At 39.0% G+C, this 21,854-nt stretch overlaps 1 protein-coding gene across 2 annotated transcripts in view; it reads right to left on the reverse strand.

Moving 5' to 3' along the window:
* SLC33A1 (solute carrier family 33 member 1) overlaps nucleotides 1-16,355 on the reverse strand; it is a 22,890-nt gene extending 6,535 nt beyond the window's left edge. Inside the window, exons 1-2 of one of the 2 annotated variants that reach the window (XM_040247376.1) lie at nucleotides 14,503-16,355; nucleotides 3,332-3,522 (exon numbers count right to left, since the gene is read on the reverse strand). In XM_040247376.1, coding sequence (XP_040103310.1) covers nucleotides 3,332-3,522; nucleotides 14,503-15,277 — 966 coding nt within the window. In that variant the 5' untranslated portion in view covers nucleotides 15,278-16,355. The remainder of the gene's footprint in view (nucleotides 1-3,331; nucleotides 3,523-14,502) is intronic. The other variant, XM_040247385.1, reaches the window with a different exon arrangement.
* Between the last annotated feature and the right edge of the window lie 5,499 nt (nucleotides 16,356-21,854).

Consider the following 21,854-nt stretch of genomic DNA (forward strand, 5'->3'; position numbering starts at 1 on the left):
TATACTATGCCTTTCTTATGGCCCAGCAGTTCTACTCCTAGGTATTTACCCAGCAGAAATGCTTACCGACATTCACCAAAAGTAACATACACAAAAGTTCACAGAAGCACTATTTATAATGGTCCAAAAGTAGAAATAACCTAAACATCTGCTGATAGAATGGGATAAATAAATTGTGGTATATTCCTACAAAGGAATATTATAAGCAACAAGATGAACAAACTATTGCTATAAATAACAATATGGATAAATTATGCAAATATGATGTTGAGTAAAAGAGTACAAGAGCCAGACATAAGAAAACATACTGGATACTCCACTTATATAACTGGAAAGTAGGGAAAACTAATCTATGATGTTAAAAGTTAGGAGAGATGTTACTTTTACTGAGGTTTACTTTAAAGGGGGAACATGGAATTCTAGACTCTGTACCTGAACCAACTCCTTATATATTTCTGGTGACAGTATAAATTATAAAATCTTTTAGAAAGCAATTTAACAATCATACTCACTGAATCTATTGGAAGGAAAGAACCTAAGAATCTACTGTAAGGAAATATTCAGAACACCAAGGAATTACACCCAAATATATTCACTAGTACATTTTTGTAATTAAAACACATGGCAAATTAAATATACAATAACAGAAAAAATGAGTAAATTACAGCACATTTATATACTGTAACAATTTATAGTTATTAAAAAGTATCATATCAAATATTAATGATATAAGAATATGGGATAAGACAATAACAAGATAAAAATTACATACAATTTCACTTTTAAAGTATCTGTGTGTATATTAACTATAGCTAATATATTAATAATATTTATACATCTAAAGTGTGTGTATACACATGTGCATGCACATACATACATACACAGGGGAAAGCAGAAATATACCAAAAATATTACCAATGGTTATGTCTAAATGATGTAATTAGATAATATCATTATAATAGTACTAACTTTCTTGAACCTTTGAAATTGAAAGGCACTTACTCCTTGGAAGGAAAGTTATAACCAATCTCAGTTCAGTTCAGTTCAGTTCAGTCGCTCAGTCGTGTCCGACTCTTTGCAACCCCATGAATCGCAGCACACCAGGCCTCCCTGTCCATCATCAACTCCTGGAGTTTACTCAGACTCACGTCCATTGAGTCAGTGTTGCCATCCAGCCATCTCATCCTCTGTAGTCCCTTTCTCCTCTTGCCCCCTATCCCTCCCAGCATCAGAGTCTTTTCCAGTGAGTCAACTCTTTGCGGGAGGTGGCCAAAGTACTGGAGTTTCAGCTTTAGCATTATTCCTTCCAAAGAAATCCCAGGGCTGATCTCCTTCAGCATGGACTAGTTGGATCTCCTTGCAGTCCAAGGGACTCTCAAGAGTCTTCTCCAACACCACAGTTCAAAAGCATCAATTCTTCGGCACTCAGCCTTCTTCACAGTCCAACTCTCCCATCCATACATGACCACTGGAAAAACCATAGCCTTGACTAGATGGACCTTAGTCAGCAAAGGAATGTCTCTGCTTTTGAATATGCTATCTAGGTTGGTCATAACTTTTCTTCCAAGGAGTAAGCGTCTTTTAATTTCATGGCTGCAGTCACCATCTGCAGTGATTTTGGAGCCCAAAAAATAAAGTCTGACACTGTTTCCCCATCTATTTGCCATGATGGGACCGGATGCCATGATCTTCGTTTTCTGAATGTTGAGCTTTAAGCCAACTTTTTCACTCTCCTCTTTCACTTTCATCAAGAGGCTTTTTAGTTCCTCTTCACTTTCTGCCATAAGGGTGGTGTCATCTGCATATCTGAGGTTATTGATATTTCTCCCACAGCATATTAAAAAGCAGAGACACTACTTTGTCAACAAAGGTCCGTCTAGTCAAGGCTATGGTTTTTCCAGTGGTCATGTATGGATGTGAGAGTTGGACTATAAAGAAAGCTGAGCGCTGAAGAATTGATGCTTTTGAACTGTGGTTTTGGAGAAGACTCTTGAGAGCCCCTAGGACTGCAAGGAGATCCAACCAGTCCATCCTAAAGGAGATCAGTCCTGGGTGTTCATTGGAAGGACTGATGTTGAAGCTGAAACTCCAATACTTTGGCCACCTGATGGGAAGAGCTGACTCATTTGAAAAGACCCTGATGCTGGTAAAGATTGAGGGCAGGAGAAGAAGGGGATGACAGAGGATGAGATGTTTGGATGGCATCACCAACTCAATGGACATGGGTTTGGGTGGACTCCGGGAGTTGGTGATGGACAGGGAGGGCTGGCGCGCTGCGGTTCATGGGGTCACAAGGAGTCAGACACAACTGAGCGACTGAACTGAACTGAACCTTTTAGCATTTTCTAAAGTTGAACCTTAAGTTTAAAGCTTCCTAAAATTTCCTAAAAACCCAACCCTCCCTATCACTAGAGAGGGAAAACTCACTATTTCAAAACAATGAGAGTATAATTTTTACTTTAGTGTTATCAAAATATAGCTATGAAACTGTTTATGTAGACAGATTTAAATATATAGTACAAAAATCCTGTAACCAATTTTATATTTTAAGAATAACAATTCTAACAGTTCATTATAACAAAGTATACTTACTTTCCTCTAGCATAATCTCTTTAAAATGTTTTAGAACTATAAAAAATTAAGACATCTTAAGAGAAAACATATAGAATTGTCACTAAAACCTCCATTTGTTTGATGGTATATTTCCTTTTAACATTTTGAAACAGTTCAACTGATTTTTAAATAGACTTCTAATATTCATTTCCATATCTTTACAAATTACATTCTAAGTAAGTAATTTCAATACCTTTGACTCATTCTAATAGAGTCACGTCAATCGTGTCCGACTCTGTGCGACCCCATAGACGGCAGCCCGCCAGGCTCCCCCGTCTCTGGGATTCTCCAGGCAAGAACACTGGAGTAGGTTGCCATTTCCTTCTCCAATGCATGAAAGTGAAAAGTGAAAGGGAAGTCGCTCAGTCGTATCCGACTCTTAGCGACCCCATGGACTGCAGCCTACCAGGCCCCTTCGTTCATAGGATTTTCCAGGCAAGAGTACTGGAGTGGGGTGCCATTGCCTTCTCCGCACATTGACTAGAAGTACTTCAAATTGGCATAATTTTTTCAAGATCCTAGACATTTAGCTTAGTTTGCAATTATGTCTGATTTGATATCATCACATCTTTTTAAATACATTTAGTAAATAAAGTATATTAGTTACTATTGTTAAGTTCTAGTATTAGTGGAAAGGGACTTATGAAACAGCAACAGAAGTATTCAACAATATTGGTACTTGTAACAGAATGGGGGATTTGCTTTATAAATCTCTTACCTTTGCAGTTAGAATCAGAAGGCAAAATGTCAGAACTGCGGGCATTTTTACAATTGCAAAAAGCAGCTTGTAAGTATCTGTGATCCCTTGAGTTTCTTCTTTTCCTACTGATACTTCTTTGTTTTCTTTTTTCAGAAGGGCAACTAAAGTTGTTGTTATCAAAAATACAGTTCCCCAGAAGAAAAGGAAATCTGAAATTTAAAATGTTTTATGTCTATAATTAACATGTGAAATAACGTATCTTCACTGATACTAAATAATTCTGTACACAACTTTTTCTCAACTAAAATCTGTTAAAAAAAAAAAAAATCAACGTATAGGGCTTGTCATTGGCACCAGACCAAGCACAGCAGATACAAGACATTACACAGACCCAGAACAGACAGCGATACTTAACAAGGAAAAAGGAAAGGGTTTAGTGGGTTGAATGAAATAAAAGTCTATTGTGTCATTTTATTCAAGGGCAGGAGATGATTTTCATATCCCATAAGATCTATCAGTCATAATTCTTAAGCATCTAAGTCATTTCAGTTCTTTATTAAATTTTGACAACTTAGACAACAAACATGATCATTTACATTAAATTTTCTGCCTTTTGCTTTTAAACTTTGTTTTTAATCTGTTTAAGAATATTCTCTTTCAATTCTGTGATACATAAACATGACACACTCTTTTGGTTGTTTCAGTGGAAGAGAGCTGGGCCACTGGCCAATATTTCAAACAAGCAGAGAGAGTGAATAATGTTCTGGAAGATTCTGCATTATAGCTAAAAATAATAGTAATAATAGAGGCAGTATTTCTTGAGTGCATACCGTGTGCTATAAGTGTGCTAAGCATTTTACACACATCATTCCCTTTACTACAACAACACAATAGATGAAGTTATCAGCAGTCCCAATTTTCAGATGATGAAACAGGCTGAGAGAAGGCTGAAACACTGCCTGAAGTTACATTAAGTCAGCGCCTCATAAAACCCATTTTAAAACCTGCATCTCCTTAACTACCCTGAGAATGTATCTTATTTTATCTCTATGAAAATGTATAACTCTCTCTCTCAGTGCCTTCATTTGTAAAGTAACAAGACTTGCCTAGAAAATCCCAGGTGTTTTCTAGCTCTAACATTCCGGAATTGTATTCAACTTTACATGTGTTTGCTTTTTAGTTTATTGCTAATGTAACACAATCAACTAACTATTCATGAAGTCTAGCCATCTTTTTCCCAAAAACGTAGACCTTCCTTAAGTCAAGGTTTTCCTCTATTCAGTCTTGCTCTGCTGTGCTAGGTGAAGGTAGCTACTACGGTTTAAAGCTCACTTATGATGAAGGCGGACAGCACCACAGATCAACTTAACTCACGGTATAGACCAAATTCACCTTAGTATTTAAATAACCCTTTCTTATATGTTATTTCATTTGATTTTTTAAAAAATAATATATATTCTTATTTATTTGACTGCACCAGGTCTTAGCTGCTGCACGTGGATCTAGTTCCCTGATCAGGGATCGAACCTGGGCCCCCTGCATTGGGAATATGGAGTCTTAGCCATTGGAGCATCAGGCGAGCCCCCTATTTCACTTGATTTTTGTAGTCAACATGTGACACAAGCAAAGCAGGCATTATTACTATGAGAGACAAGGAAAAGCTCAGAATATTTCAGTCTTTGCTATAGGTCCAATTAAGAGGCAGAACCTAAATCTTCCGATTTGGGTTCCATTATTTCATACTGCTTATATAAAGTTTTTTTTTTTAAATACTGTTGAATTAAGAATCTACTAGGACTTCCTGGTGGCCCAGTGGTTAAGAATCTGCCTACCAATGCTGGGAACATGGGTTTGATCCCTGGTCTGGAAAGCTTCCAGATGCAGTGGGGCAACTAAGCCCATGCATCACAACTACTGCAGTGCACATGCCCTCGAGTCTGTGCTCTGCAACAAGAGAAGCCACAGCAGAGAAACCCATGTCCCACAACTAGAGAGCAGCCCCTGCTCACTGCAACCAGGCAGCGCAACAACAAAGTCCCAGCACAGCCAAAATTAAATAAATAAATAAACTTAAAAAAATAAAAAAGAATCTGCTAGAATTGGCTATTTAGTCTCCAGAAGCATAACCAAAAATGAGGCTCTGCTATTCAAATTATGCAAATAAAAAAGCTAAATCTTCTCAAACATACGTGGAAATTTGTATTCTGAGGTGAATTCTTCTCTCCATAACAGGAATTTACACAGATGGACCCCAACTTATGAAGGTCTCACTTGAGATTTTTCAATTTTATGATAGTGTGAAAGCAATATGCATTCAGTAGAAACTGCAGTTCAAACTTTGATCTTTTCCCAGGCTAGCAATATTCATTATGATCCTCTGCTGTGAAGTTGGGCAGCACCCGAAAGTTACAGCTCCTAGTCAGCTACACAATCACAATGGAAAATGCAGAACCATTCTGTACCCAGACAACCACTATGTTTTTCACTTTCAGTACAGTTTCAATAATTACATGATATTCAACACCCTACTATAAGACAGGTTTTGTTAGAGGATTTTGCCTCACTGTGGGCTAATGTAAGTGTTCTGAGCACGTTTATGGTAGGCAAGACTAAGTTAAGACTTAAAATTTTTCAACTTATACTGGGCTTACTAGACATAACCCCATCAAAAGTTGAGAAGAATCTGTCATTAATTCTAGATATCAGAAGAAAAACAAGAAACAGGAAAAACTGAGGTTCCTAAATGCAAAGGTATTCACTTTAAAATGCACTAATAAATACATATCTTATGATTAAAGCTCATTAAAATAACATCAAACATAACTTCTAGTTTGTATTAACATAGTTTTGAAATCTAGTTCAAAACCAATGAACAACAATTTAAGATTATTCTTACAATTAAGTGAGGCTAATGTTCATTATTTTTGCATTCTTAATTTCATCTGTGAAACTGACAAATAATGACATTTATGGAATATCATCTGTAATATTTATTCTCATTAGTAAAGTCCTTGTTCATTATTTGATTTAAATTAGCAATTCAAGAAACCCTGAAAAAAGCTTTCACTGTCACCAGAAATTTCAATTAATGGTCTTTATAAAAATGTTAAGTGAAAATTTAAAGATTTAAGTTATATACCACTTTCAGCAAAAAATGTTTAGTATATTTTGTTTAGTATATTCTCCCAGTTTTAATGAACAAAATCTTTATCTAAATTTAAACTCTTTGATCCCAGTGCAGAGAGAGAGAAAAAAATTAATGCTGTAAAGTCAATTCAGTTGTGTCCAACTCTGTGAGACCCCATAGATGGCAGCCCACCAGGCTCCCCCGTCCAGGTTTCAGTATTGTTTGCAGATAAGATTATGCAACAATTCACCAGTACTCAAAAAGCATGTAACAGTCAACTCCTGAGTGTCTATTATGCCAAGGCAAAACACAGGACAATGCAGTAAGTCTCAAAATCACTCTCTAAGACAAGCATTATTATTCCTACTTTATACTCAGTGAGAGACTCACAAACCAAAAAGTACCAGAGGGGGGATTCAAATTCAGATCTGATTCTGAAACAAAAATGTGTCCCATTATACTACCTAGATGCTCAGACACACCTACTGCAAGTAAGCTCTCTTCCAATCAAACAGATAGACCTGAGGAAAAAGGTACTTATTTTAGCTCCAATTATGAAGTATGGAACATAGATACTTGAGCAAACCTCTTTTAAACTGGTTACTTGTATTCACCCCTACCCACTTTCATCTCCCCATATGGGTGGTATATTATAAGGTACGTAGACCAAACATAGTACATCTTCCTAAACAGTTCATTTACTCAATAACTTAGAAATATTTTCATAAAAAGTGTATATTAAAGAAAAGGTAAAATTTCTAAGAATTTTTAAGATAAAACATTAGATTTCCAAAAAATTTAAACCTTCGAGGCTTTGGACCAGGCCTCCAGATCCTTTGTGGTGTAGGTTCATTATCTTCCACCATCGGAAAAGGCAGAAAAATTAAGCACAGTCTGATGACAACCATCCTTGGATCAGAAGAGCTTCTCTCTAACTCTCCCACTATGGGAATTAACCTCAGTCAGTGGCAGGAAAACAAACTTTCAGTTTCTGTTTTACATTACCATCAGGCCTTCCTTTCATCTTGCTTTCAGCACAGCTTTCTCTGCTTCACAAGGCAGAGTATGAAGGGACTTTAGACAGCTATCATCAGTCCACTGCTCTCACTTTCACCATGGAAGAAACTGAAGTAGAAACACCATGTATCTGGCCCTGGGTCACCAGCTAAGTCTCAACAAGAAACAGAACTTTCTTCTGTGGTCACAAACCACTCCCTTAAGCATTTTCTCAAAACATCTACGCCAAAGAGAAAATGCTGTTTTGATTATACAGTATAGTATATCTTATTTGAGGATTACAATATTTGAAAGACAGCATGCAATAGAAAAACTGACTAAACACAAAGCTAATTTTGAAATCTTCATAATCCTTTAGTTTTCCTAACCCCTTAGAGAGGTACCATGTTTGAGATCACATACTTTTCCATTAACTCCAGCAATGTTAGGTTCTCCTCTGGGGTAGAAGAAATGGTTTCTTCAATCAAGCACCAAATTAAGCAGCTGTCTGGTTATCAAGAGCCCTATTGTCCCAAAACATTAAACTCAGCCCAGGATGCAAAACTGAAGCTTAGAGACCAATAGATGCAATGCTCCCATCTCATGCTAACTCTGGAGCATGTATCACTGAACAGAAGGAAATGAGCCACTCTTGCCATGTTTTAAGGGCTTCCCTTGTGGCTCAGATGGTAGAGAATCTGCCTGCTATGTGGGAGACCTGAGTGCAATCCCTGGGTTGGGAAGATCCCCTGGAGAAGGGAAAGGCTACCCACTCCAGTATTCTGGCCTGGAGAATTCCATAGACTGTATAGTCCATGGGGTCACAAAGAGTTGGACACAACTAAGCAACTTTCACTTTTACTTTTCCATGTTTCAAAATATGTTCAGGTCAAACACAAAATCCATATTAATAAGATACATATATATCTCTACTCTGATGCTATGATAGGAGGTTCTTGCATTCAGTTTTTGTACAACCTATATCCTGACAACCCAAAATCACTTTTTGTAAGATGAAAGCTGAATTCTGACTTTTATAAAACAGTTGACAGTAAGCAGTCCAAACTAACACATGAAGATGCAGGGTACATGAGAATAGCTACAATGAAAAATAATGATAACATGAAGAAACTGAATCGCTCATATATTGATGGTAAAGAGATACAGCCCCTCCAGAAAAAAATTGGTCAGTTCCTTTCAAAACTAAAAATGCACTCACAAATAAACCAGCATTTGTACTCCTGGGCACCTATCTGAGAGAAATGAAGACTTATTTTCACATAGTAATTATCAAAAAACTAGAAACTACTCAAATCATCTTCAACAAATGAGTGGTAAAACAAAGTGTGGTATGTCAAAAAAAAAAAAATGGATTTCTCAGCAACAAGACAGAACAAATCACTGATCCATGTAACAACTTGGACAAACCTCAAAGAAATTATTCTAAGTGAAAAGAGCCAATCACCAAAGGACATATGCTAAATGATTTCACTTATGTAACATTTCTGAAATAACATAATTATAAAGATGGAAAACAGATTAGGGGCTGAGAGGGATTAGGGATGGAGAGGAGGAAATGGGCATAACTGTAAAGAAACAACAGAAAGTATACTGTGGTGAAGGTACAGTTGAGTATTTTGATAGTGGTGTTGGAGGTTACATGAGCTTAAATGTGATAAAACTGCATACAGTACACACATAAATGAGTATATGTATAACTGTTGAAATCTGAATAAACTCTATGGATTGTACCAATGTCAATTTCTTGGTTTTGATACTGTACTATAGTTATATAAGATTTTAACAGTGGAGGCTAGGGAAAGGGTACATAGGACTTCCCTAAAGGAGGCTCAGATGGTAAAGCATCTGCCTGCAGTGCGGGAGACCGGGTTCAATTCCTGAGTCGGGAAGATCCCCTGGAGAAGGAAATGGCAATCCACTCCAGTAATCTTGCCTGGAAAATCCCATGGACAGAGGAGCCTGACAGGCTACAGTCCATGGGGTCGCAGAGTCGGACACAACTGAGCGACTTCACTCACTCAACATTTCTCTGCAACCTCCTGTGAATCCATAATTATTTTTAAATAAAGTTTTTAAAAACTAGTGGGAAATTTAAGCAAGAAAAAGTTCTGCCAAAAGTTCTATGACTGTGCTAGGAATAAGAAATGCAGGTCTCAACACAACACTGTAAATCAACTATACTCCAATAAAAAATTTAAAAGTAAATTTAAAAAATGTAGGTCTCAAACACAAGACAATATAAAATATCTAAAAGGAAAGAAATCTTCAGATGTGCTGAAATCATGTATTCTATAGCTTTAACTGATGACAACTGAAATTCAGCTATCATGTTCAAAAGTAAAGGGATAAAAATGAAATTTAAAAAGCTTTTCTTATTTAACACCAAACCAAGAAATAGAAGTCCTAAAAGGTAACAAACATCTTGCTTTCTGAATAGGCACCTATCCTTAATAAATATTTCAGCATGCACACTGACATATAAAATACATATTTGTGATCTCCCATACCAAGATATGAGTATGGAAGATCCAATGCAACCCACTCCAGCATTCTTGCCTGGAGAATCCCATGGACAGAGAAGCCTGGTGGGCTACAGTCCATAGAATCACAAAGAGTTGGACATGACTAAAGCAAAATGGCGTGCATACACATGCATTATATATATATATATATACACACACACACACACAGACACATTGTAGATATAAACTCCACAGTAAAAAATATAAAATAATGAAAAGAACATGGATAAAATGCAAGATTTATCCCAAATTGTATTTAAAAGAACAGATGAAATCAGGGGGTTTATTTTTTCATTTTTAATTTTCTAGGAGAGTATCTTGTATTAAGGAAGTCTATTTTGCCTTTTCCAATCAAGAGTTTTTAGGAACACTATAAATGAAAGTAGAAGACTGTAATTAGTGAGGTTCTATAATTCTTTTATTGATACATTTATATACTAAACGCTAATTCAACTGGCCTCCAAGTATATTTCAATGAAATTAGAAGTGAAATTCAACATATACCAAATAAGAAATATACCAAAAAAAATCAAATGTGTTTTTAGTTTACAGTGTATTTTATAAATTGACTTTTATGCACCCCATCCACAGAATTCCACAGTTCTTTACTGGACAAAGAAAGCTTGTAGTACCATTTCTCCTTTGCTTTGTTTTAAAAAAGAAAAAAGGCTTTAGACCTCCTTTCTGGGGTATGGTCTCCAGCTTTTAATATTTAATCTCTCCTGAATCTAGTAGCCCCAGTTGTTGTTATTGACGTGGTAACGTCATGTTGGACTCTTTTGCAATGCCATGGACTGTAGCCCACCGGGATCCTCTGTCTATGGGGATTCTCCAGGCAAGAATACTGGAGTGGGTTGCCATTTCCTTTTCCGAGATCCTCCTGACCCAGGGATTGAACCTGTGTCTCTTGCATCTCCTGCACTGGCAGGTTCTTTACCACTAGCGCCTCCTGAGAAGCCCAGACCTGAGGCTACCTACCTTCCTTTAAAAGGGCGAGTTTTTCAGGTCATCATTGTCCTCTCCAATAACTACAGTCCTGCACCAACTCATTTTAGCTGGCAAAACCCCACTATAGACCATAAATTACTTGTGGGCAGAGAATGGCCAGATTTTAGTCATCAAATTATAACACCTGTCATACGACCAGTACCAAAAAGGGAGTCAATGCTGAGTAAATAAAAAGATGTGGGTCACTTTACAAACAAAATAACAAAAACCCCTTAATCTGTCACTTCTGGGCATCTGGCATTCTGGGAGCATGCTGCTGTTTTTTTTAGACATCAGCAGAGTGCTGATTTCTCTGGCAGAAAAGCCCAATCAGCATGTATTATATTTAGGTTTTGAAGCTTTCCTTGAAGTTTTTCCTAATTTTCTGACAACTGGAGGAAAAACACCAAATAAAGAGTCAGGAAATCTAAGCCATAAGTAAATCTCTATCTCTAACTAGCCAGTTAAGAGTTTCCTTATCAGTTTCCTCATCTATAAAAATGAAAGGACTTAAATATATCTTTGCAAATCATAAAACTTTACATCATAATCTCTTGTGTTCTTCTGGGTTACTCTCACATTTCGTGACGCTTAAAAGCTTGTCTCTTTTTGCTACTGAAGATCCTTGAAAACCAACGAGGCAGGAACAAAAGAAGGTTACCTCTGGGTTAAGAACTGTTCTGTATTCCTGAAGGAACCAAAAGCCAATCTCAGCATAATTAAGTTTTTCTTTCTAAGGGATTCTATTAAATATTTTCATCCTATCCTTCCATTCTAAATTGACTATTTAGATGACTGCTTTCTTGATGTAAAAACTAAGCTGTTCTTTCTGAATGTATTCTATCTCTATGTATCTGTAGCTCAAAACAAAGTGCTAATCACAGAATATATTTAAGAATTTAAAAAAATTATGCCTCTTTTAAAGTTTCTCATTTTCTAAAGTCACCTCAGTGTTTGCCTCCTCTATTACCTGAGCGACTGTATTTCCTCCATGATTCTCTCTGTGCTCTCTAAATTCCTCAAAGCCACTGGTTCTTCTTAGTTATACTAAGTTCCCCAACCCCCACAAAAAAAAAAAAAAACTATAAATGTGGTATGTACAGTTGTACAAAGAAGAATGAAAAAAGCAGGAACTCTTCAACTCTTACTATGATGCTTGAACCCAAAACAGCAATATACTACGGATATAAAAGTTCAATTAAAAAGTAAGCTGTTTTTACAGTTTCCTAGAGAACACAGTTCAAATTCCAAAGGGAAAAAAAAAGCTATTCAAAATAATAAACCAGTGTAAATAAAAATCTAGTGGTATGTTTCTGATCTTCCCAAAGGGGCACGGCTGTGGCTGAGGGAGGATATAGCCATAATGGTTCTTGAACGGATAACTGCATTCTCTGGAAGGATACTGTATTAGTCACTTGTTTAACACATAAGAAAGCTCTAATTTACTCACTAATTTAGCTTCCATAGCCTCTTCAATCTTGATTTCTCTACTGAGGCTTTCCCATAATAAGGAACACATCATCCTATTAGCCCTTTTTGGTGATATGAACAGTCCCAATAAAAAACAAAAAGCAAAAACACGTAAAAAGCAACACGGTGCTGATATTCACAAAGTATTTCTGAGCAGAAAATTATCCACAGAGCAGGAGAGCTACCCCAGAACACTAAGAGACAAATCTGTCTAGGTGCATAGCAGTATCACTCAACCATCTTCAGCCTTAAACCAACTGAGGAAAAGTGTAAATATTAATATTATCAGTAATAGTGGCTCACTAGTAGTTTGAAGAAGTAGAAAGGGGGTCCCTGACAGGGTGTAGGGATGTAGAGGGGGTGTATACGATTTCAGAAATACAGCTGTAAATCCTTTCCTCCCTTCCTTCAATGTTGTAACCCTTAAAATGCCCTCACCACTCACCTTGTTGTTGTTTATTAAGTTGTGTCCAGCTCTTTCGTGCCCCATGGACTGTAGCCTGCCAGGCTCCTCTGTCCTTTCCCAGGCAAGAATACTGGAGTCGGTTGCCATTTCCTTCTCAAGGGAATCATCCTGAGCCAAAGACTGAACCCTCATCTCCTGCATTGGTAGGCAGATTCTTTACCACTGAGCCACCAGGGAAGCCCCCACCACACACCATACCCTGACATTTACCTTTTGGGACTCCCCTAATGCTAGGAAGATGAGAGAAAGTAGCTGTTTAAATTTCAAAAGACAATCATCCTAAATTCATCATCACTACCAGAATTAAGAACTCTAGTACCAATAGTAATAGAGAACTCTATTACTAATAGTCCCAGTGTTGTTCTTGATATTGGTAATTTTACACGGTTTCTTAGTTTTTAGGAAAGTTAAAAAACAAAGAGAAAACCAAAAAAAACAGAAAACATTACAGGGCCATGTATTATGCTCATGTAGAAAGAAGGGGAAATCTATAGGAGCAATGGCACCCCACTCCAGTACTCTTGCCTGGAAAATCCCATAGACAGAGGAGCCTGGTAGGCTGCAGTCCATGGGGTTGCTAAGAGTTGGACACGACTGAGCGACTTCACTTTCACTTTTTCACTTTCATGCATTGGAGAAGGAAATGGCAACCCACTCCAGTGTTCTTGCCTGGAGAATCCCAGGGACGGGGGAGCCTGGTGGGCTGTCGTCTATGGGGTCGCACAGAGTCGGACACAACTGAAGTGACTTAGCAGTAGCAGCAACAATTTCCTACAGGACAAACTTTAAACTCTTACTGGTAGCAACTAAACAATTCGGTCAACAACCTTTAATTTGGTCACAACCTTTCTTTCAGCACCATTTCCCAAAATCAGATGCCACAAACCAGTGCTTCAGCTATCTGGAACACTGTATGTACTGTCCTGTATCTTTTGGTACTTTGCTGCTTCACTGCTTTTTCAGCTGAGGTTTGGTGGCTTCTGGAACTTTACTTACCCACATCATGAAATCTTATTCAATAAGGGCAAATGAAAAGCCTGACTCTCACTTCTTTTTGAGGGGTGGAATTGGCTTCAATCACAGAAGGCCCTTTGAACTCTGTCACTTAGCCCACTCACTAATGTTTGAATGGATTAACCCTGTTCCATTCATCAGAAGACTAGATGAGATAGAAACAGGGTCTTGGTATAAGAGTAAGGGTAGGAACAGACTAGAAAGCATGGAGCTAGAAATCTCAATCTAACAAAAGACAAAAGGAAAATTCATGTGTTCACACCAGCCAGACTTTTAAAAACTGTGCACCTATTATTATGCAAGCGCCAAGGTATCCCTAGACTCAGAGTTTTGTTTGCTCTTACACAACGTTTATTAGATGAGTTGCCTTTCCCTGCTCACTTCAGAATACCGATCAATTATGACTGTTTTAATGTAATCATTCTGGCTGAAGCTCATGTTAGCAGAACAGATAACTTACCTCGGATCATCTCCCATAATATGATTTCCAGTTCATTAAATAACAGTTCTAACACACAGTGTCACACACACTGTCAAAAGGATTTATAAACGTACAACAAACCTAACAGCATAATAAATACACTACCTGAAAGAGTGACGATTCCCCTGGGTTGAGGCTCAAACCGCAAGTATTTGTTACAAAAGTCGGCAGATTCAAGGGCCAAAAACAAAACATTGCCCAAAAAGTAACCGGCTGTTTGGCCCACTGAATTACAAGTAGAAGCATAACCCACGTTTTCCCGGGATAACATAGTTAACGCCCAACCATCCACAGCGATGTCCTGGGTGGCTGCCAGGAATTCAAACAAAAAGAAAGTCACAGTGAGAGCAACCACGTCGGGGGTTCGGCCATCTGTATTTCCGAGCAAATAGTCCACTTGAGTGGAGAGATATATCATGAAGAATCCCAATATATACTGTGTTGGGACAAGCCAAGATTTGCGACGACCAAAGTTCTTAAAGTAAACCGCATCAACCAACGGGGCCCAGAGCAATTTGAGACTGAAAGGCCAAAAGACAAAACTGAAGAACGCTTGATCTGTATAGCTAACATTTTTGCTCTGCAAAATGAGTGGGATGCTTCCCGCCAAGCCCAGTGGAATGCCCTGAAGTACGTAAAGAAAGAGCAACAGCAAAATGCTGCTCAATTCCGCCCGGCAGCTCCGTGGGGTTTTTGAGAACTCAACAGTGCTGATATCCCGAAGAAGAGCTTCTTTGTCCCCTTCCCCGCCCACCACCTCCGGAAGATTATCATCCCAGGAGCCCGGCGGTAGAGGACCACTCTTCAAATCTAGAGAGTGGTTGAAAGTCCCTGGCCGTCGTTGCCGACTGCTGTCCTTGTGGGAGACGGTGGGTGACATATCAGAGACGATGCAGAGCCCCGTTTGAGGGGGGCCGGGGCTGAGCGTCTTGGATCCGTCTAGTCCCAGGTCCAAGGCTGTCGCTCTGGACCGGGGTCTCTATGGCTCAGGAAGGGAGGCAGGGCGCGGGTTGATAAGGGCACTTCTTACTGTGGCCCGCAGAGCTGAAGCCGGGAGCCAGTCCGCTGGCTGCAAGCCGAGGCAAAACCCAAGTAGGTGCCCCTTGGAGCGGCGTCAAGGAGCCTGAAGAAATCCCCCGGGCAGCCGCGCCGGGGTCTGGGCTGGAGGACGGGGCCGTGGTGCTGCTATGGAAACGGGCTCCTAGCTGCGGCGAGGCCAAATGGCCAGTCCAGCCAACCCACGGTCCTCTCTCGCCGTCACCAAAGCAGCAGACAGCACTTTCTCCCCCGGACACCATAGACCTCTGATAACTTCCTGTCTGGAGTTTCAGGAAGTGGTCCTAGTCTCAAATAAGTCCTGAACCCGCCTCCAGGGAAGCCAATCAGGACACACTCTCGTGGCCGAGTTCGGAAACAATGCTCGGTAGGAACCTGAAGCCCCAGTGGCCGAGACCTCTTGGGAGGATTAACGTGAACGCACCGTGCAGCCGGGGCGGGGCATCGCTCGAGCTCCGGCGTTGTGAGCGCATGCGACTGTATGGAAAGCGTGGGTCTCGTTCATTGGGCCCCTGCAGGCACGTGAGGGCGGATTCAGCTAGGCCTGTGCCGACAGCCGAAGATTTCTACGGTGCAACCTCTGATTCCTGGTGACTCAATGAGGGTTTGTCACTAAGCTAAGCTCAGTTCAGTTCAGTCGCTCAGTCGTGTCCGACTCTGCGATCCCATGGACCAGAACGCCAGGCCTCTGTCCGTCACCAACTCCCGGGGTTTGCTCAAACTCCTGTCCATCCAGTCGGTGATGAGATCCAACCATCTCATCCTCTGTCGTCCCCTTCTGCCTTCAATCTTTCCCATCATCAGGGTCCTTTCCAATGAACCAGCTCTTCTCATCAGGTGACCAAAGTATTGGAGCTTCAGCTTCATCATCAGTCCTTCCAATGAATATCCAGGACTGATGTAGTCACTAGGCTGGAGGTGGGCAAAGCCCAAACAATGGCTGGGTGATGCTCCTGCTTTCATGGGTCGGGTAGAAACAGTGAGAAGGACTGAGTTTATGGAATTTACTTAGCAGGCAGAGACGGTTTGTGCCCTCCAGAGGGTTAAAAAAAAAAGAGTCCTGGCTAAAAGGCTAAGCGCCTTCCTTACAGTACCTCCTTATTCCTGGAATGAATGAAACTGCTCAAGGCGCGCTAGCTTTCTTCGTAGTCTGTTTTTCAAAGTCGGGGGGGGGGGTGATAGATTGGAATGATAAGATTCCTTATCGTTCTATTTTTTAGTTACTGTAAAATATCTAGTAAAAAACCAAATATTGAAATTTTGTTTATTGTTAACAGGTGTGCGTTATTGAAATGATCACTGAGAACTTAATCTTGAGCAAACTGTAGCGCCTATTTACAGGGCTGGAGTAGAAAGGCTGACTGGAACACCAGTGGTAGCCACAGGGGGCAAGGGGAGGGTGGGATGAATTGGGAGATTAAGTTTTACATAAATACACTATCAAGTGAGGTGGGAATCCTAAAATTAAAGAGGGAATTTCCTTGTGGTCTAGTGGTTAGGGCTCTGCACTTTCACGTGGGTGACCCAGGTTTGTTCCCTGGGCGAGGAACATGGTAAGCCCCATGGCTAGGCCAAAAAGAAAAACGTATAATTCAAGATAAACATACTAAATCTTACACCATTTAAGAGATAAAGCATCTTATCGTTGGCCTCTTCCATATACAAATGTTGAAATTTTGACAACTGTTTATCTCAAAATTATTCAAGGAAGAAAAAGTTTGGATTCTTGAAGATGGACCTTAAATTTGAATTTAAAAGTTACACATTTATTAAATGTAACCTATAGTTTACACATGAAACCAAGCTATACAAATAATGTACTTCTGAAGACTTAACATTCTGTAATGTTTCGGGAAAGTTTTGGCAGAAATGGTAGTTGTTAGACGAAATTCCATTTGTGAGCATCAAAGGTCTATGTACTTGCTGATAATTTTTTTAAAGTACTTAGGCATATTAAGTTAAAAGTAAATACTTGCTGAATAGTGAATTATGTCATAGAAAGTTTAATACTAAGCTAGTAAGTATGAAAGTGGAAATTATTTCCATTTCGAGACTAATTTTATAACATATTACAAATTCCCATTCATATTGTCAGCATCCATTTAGATTTACGTATTGCAGAATAGCTATCTGTGTGTGTGTGCTTTTTATCTTGCCCATAAGTTCTTGATACAATCATGATTAAATTCTATTCAATGGCTTCCCTGGTGGCTCAGATAGTAAAGAATCTGCCTGCAATGCGGAAGACCTGGGTTCGATCCCTGGGTTGGGAAGATCCCCTGGAGAAGGGAAAGGCTACGCACTCCAGTATTCTGGCCTGGAGAGTTCCATGAACTGTCTATGGGGTTGCAAAGAGTCGGACACGACTGAGCAACTTTCACTTTCACTTTTATATGGTTAGAAAATTTCTTTCATTATTTAAAAAAAAACAGGATGTATAGGTAAACTGAATCCTTGCATGTTCAAAAAATGTAGTTGTTGACTTCCAACTTCTACTATTACTGATAAGTAAGAAATATTCACCTGATTTTATTTCTTTTGTAAATAGCTTGTTCTTTCTGTCTGATACTTAAGATTTTTTTCTTAATTTCTAGATGTGCCTTTTATAAAATAAACCATAATCCTTTCTGGTTATATTCATTGTCTATTGCTGAGTAACATTACTTCAAAAGTTAGCACTTTAAAAGAGTAAACATTTTATCTCACAGTTGTTGGCTAGGAGTTCAGAAATGGTTTAGCTGGGTGTTTCCGGCTTGGTATCTCTCACGAGGTTGCAGTGAGATGTCAGCTGGGCTGTCAGTCATCTGAATGCTTGACTGGGGCTGGAGAATCCATTTCCAAGATGGCACACTCATATGACCATTGGAAGGAGGCCCCAGTTCCTTGCCATGTGAAGCTCCCTGTAAAACTGATTAGATAGTTTTCCAACATGGTGGTGGTTCTCCTACAGAGCAGGTGGTCTAAGAGAAAGAGGAAGGAAGAATTACAATGCTTTTATGACTCGGTTGCAAATGTCACATACTGTCACTTTCTAAAAAATCTCTACTATATTCCATTCATCAGAAGTAAGTCATAAAGTCCAGCCAACACTCAAGAGAAGGAGAATAAAGCTCCACCTCTTGAAGAGAGACTTCCCTGGGGCTCAGGCAGTAAAGTGTTTTTGAAGAGAAGCATGTCAAAGGATTTGTAAGCATAGTTTAATCTGTCACACTGGGAATCAGTGAATCATTTCAATCTGAAGATAAAAATCTTCCAGTTCAGTGAAGTTTTCTTGTATTATTAAAAAAAAATTACATGTAATAATTTATCTGTAGGTTTTTAAGGGTTTTAAAAATTGAGACAGTCTCATGAAGGAAAGGTACAATTTTGGCTTAATTCAGGTGTAGGTACAGATAGAAGGACTTTGATATATTATAAATCATTTGAATTATAATTTGCTATTATATTTGTCATCTAACCCCTAAATCCTATTGGTTGCAGAGTTAATATTAACTATAGTTACATATATTAAATATTTATGTTAATTTATAACTCTTTATATTATTATTGTTGTTAATATAACTAACCTCAGCATACCAACTCTGTAATACCTACACCTACTCTGATACTGTATTCAGTACCTCTGATACCAGTATTGTTACTGATGCTTCCTAGAGCCTCAAAGAAACTCTAGGAACGTCAAGGGTAAAAAAGAACATAGACTACTGAAATATGCTATAGGCCAATTATTTTCTTAGATATTCAGACGCCATAACAAAATATACTGAAGTCCATTAGGCCAGGAAATTCAATAGCAATTGTTACTAGTGGAGTATTATAAACAAAAAATTTGTGTCTTGTTAATGTAAGCCCTCAGAACTATTCTTGTGTGTACAGATAGCTTTCATGTACTTATATCAACTGTGACCTGTGTGGACAAGTCATCCTGCATTTCTAAGTAGTCAAAACGAATCTCTTAGTAACATTGTTTTTTAAGGTCCAGTAAACTTAGCAGGAGGAATCCAGACATAGGTGTCTACACTGACTAGAAGTTTCTAATCTAAAACATGTGGTCATACTGGCTAAGACACACACACAAGCACAAACCAAGAAGTTCAACAACTAATATTAACTTGTTGTCTAAAATAATCCAAAATAATACAATTGCTTTTGACTATTTTCAGGCCAACCAATAGAGCCATACAATAGCGAATACATCTTGAACCCATCAAAAAGAAAAGATGAAATGATTACTCTTTTTTTTTTTAAGGCCACTTGGTTAGGCTTCCCTGGTGGCTCAGAGGTTAAAGCATCTGCCAGGAGACCTGGGTTCGATCCCTGAGTGGGAAGATCCCCTGGAGAAGGAAATGGCAACCCACTCCAGTACTCTTGCCTGGAGAATCCCATGGAGGGAGGAGCCTGGTAAACTACAGTCCATGGGGTCGCAAAGAGTTGGACACGACTGAGTGACTTCACTTTCACTTTCACTTGGTTGCCTGAAGTTGATCAAACTGATCTTTGATACTTAGTCCCCTGATTATGTACAGGCTAGCTAAAAAATTAAATAGAAGTTAGTTTCTAAACATCTCATATATTTATGATTGTCCTCATTATTCCATTTTCCACAATCTGCAAGAGGTTTAAACGTTATAGCATGGCTATCCAGATCTGACATTCAAATGATAATACTGAATCAAAGAGTCCAAAGCTGTCTTGGTCAATTCCTTTCATTTAGAAGCTGAATTCTGACCAAAAGCATGTTGAGGGTGAAGGATGGGTCAGGAAATTCTAATATAAGATATGGTGCAATCTTGGTGTAATTAAGGTGTAATATAATGCCAGATATTATGTATAGTAAGCCAGCTGGTCATACATTATGTATATTTCACATTAAATATCTAAACTCGTGAGGCTTTTTAGAGGTTTCAACCCTAATGTCTTCCCTCAACTTGATATGGCAGTTTTAAAACACAGCTTCCAAATTCTTTATCACTTCTCCCTTTGAGAAGTAGAATCTATGCCCCTTTCCTTGAATCTAGGCTCTATGAACAATAGAATACAGGTTAAGTGATGCTAGAATAATTTCCAGGCTCGAGTCTTAAGGAACTGGTAGTTTTTACTTTCTGTCTCTTGAGATAATCCACTCTTAGAATTGAATTCCATGCATTAAGGGAAGGACCACCGGGGAGGGAACTAAGGCTCGTGGCTCTCAGTTTTGGCTGAGCTCCCACTCAACAGCATCAACTTGACAGCTGTGTGTGTGAGCCATCCTAAAACGGAATCTTCCAGCCCCAGGTTGAACTGCCCTTGCTGCCATCACAGAACAGAGGCAAGTCTTCCCCACTAAAGTGAAAAAAGGGAAAGTGTTAGCTGCTCAGTCGTTTTGACTCTGCGACCCCATAGACTGTAACCTGCATCTCCTGCACTGCAGGTGGATTCTTTAATGTCTGAGCCACCAGGGATGTCCACACTAAGTCACGCCCAAATTGCTATTTACTCACCATAAGGCCTTGTGGTAGTCTTCCTGCCTGACAAACTGAGACATTTTCCTACATATCTGGGAGCACTCCCACGCCAGGCTCAGCAAATGTGGAACAACTGTCACCACTACTATGAAAATAAGGCCGCTAGTGTGGGGGACTTTCAGCCAATACTGTTGAGAGCAGCTGCTCTTTTTACATACTGAGGGCCCCTTACTCACTTCTGTTAAGTGAGAAAAGGGAGTAAAACCTTTTCTTTGGGAAACTGGCCTGCCTTGATTGGCGTGTTCTGATAAAGCTAGTGAAACTGGCAATGTAAAACCCTCCTGGAGGTAGCCATAATCCTTTATTGCCTTCAGTTGCCCCACTCCATCCTCCGTTACTTACACTTGAATCATCTTAAGCGTGAACACAGGATCTACACTAGGCCTGTCAGAGTCTATTGTGTGGATTTGCTAAAATTTACCAACCAGGCTCATACTTACAACACTGATGACCATTTAGCTTCTTTCTGGTTTGATGATTTGTTTTCTCAGAACTCCCCCAAATACACGTGTAAAATGTAAAATATATATCAATATTATCAATGGTATAAAACACACATATATTTTAAAGTTAAATTTCTGGGTTGAAATATATATTTAAAATGTAAAATGTAATATTGCCAAATGGTCCTCCAAAAAGTTTTATACTAATGTATAATGTTTAGCTGTGATTAATTGCATCTGCTTGCCCCTCATCAACCTTTGTATTTCAGACTTGTCAGTGTACACCAATATGAGAACACCAAAATGTGATGCTATTTTAATTGTTTTCTATTAATGATAAAAGCCTGTGTTCACCTTGGGAACTCCCTGGTAGTCTAGTGAATTGAATCCCCCAGAGGTCTGGGTTCAGTCCATGGTCAAGGAAGCCAAAAGCAAAGAACAAGAAAAATACATA

The sequence above is a fragment of the Oryx dammah genome, unplaced genomic scaffold, assembly GCF_014754425.2.
Source record: "Oryx dammah isolate SB20612 unplaced genomic scaffold, SCBI_Odam_1.1 HiC_scaffold_2, whole genome shotgun sequence".
Taxonomy (NCBI): Eukaryota; Metazoa; Chordata; class Mammalia; order Artiodactyla; family Bovidae; genus Oryx; species Oryx dammah.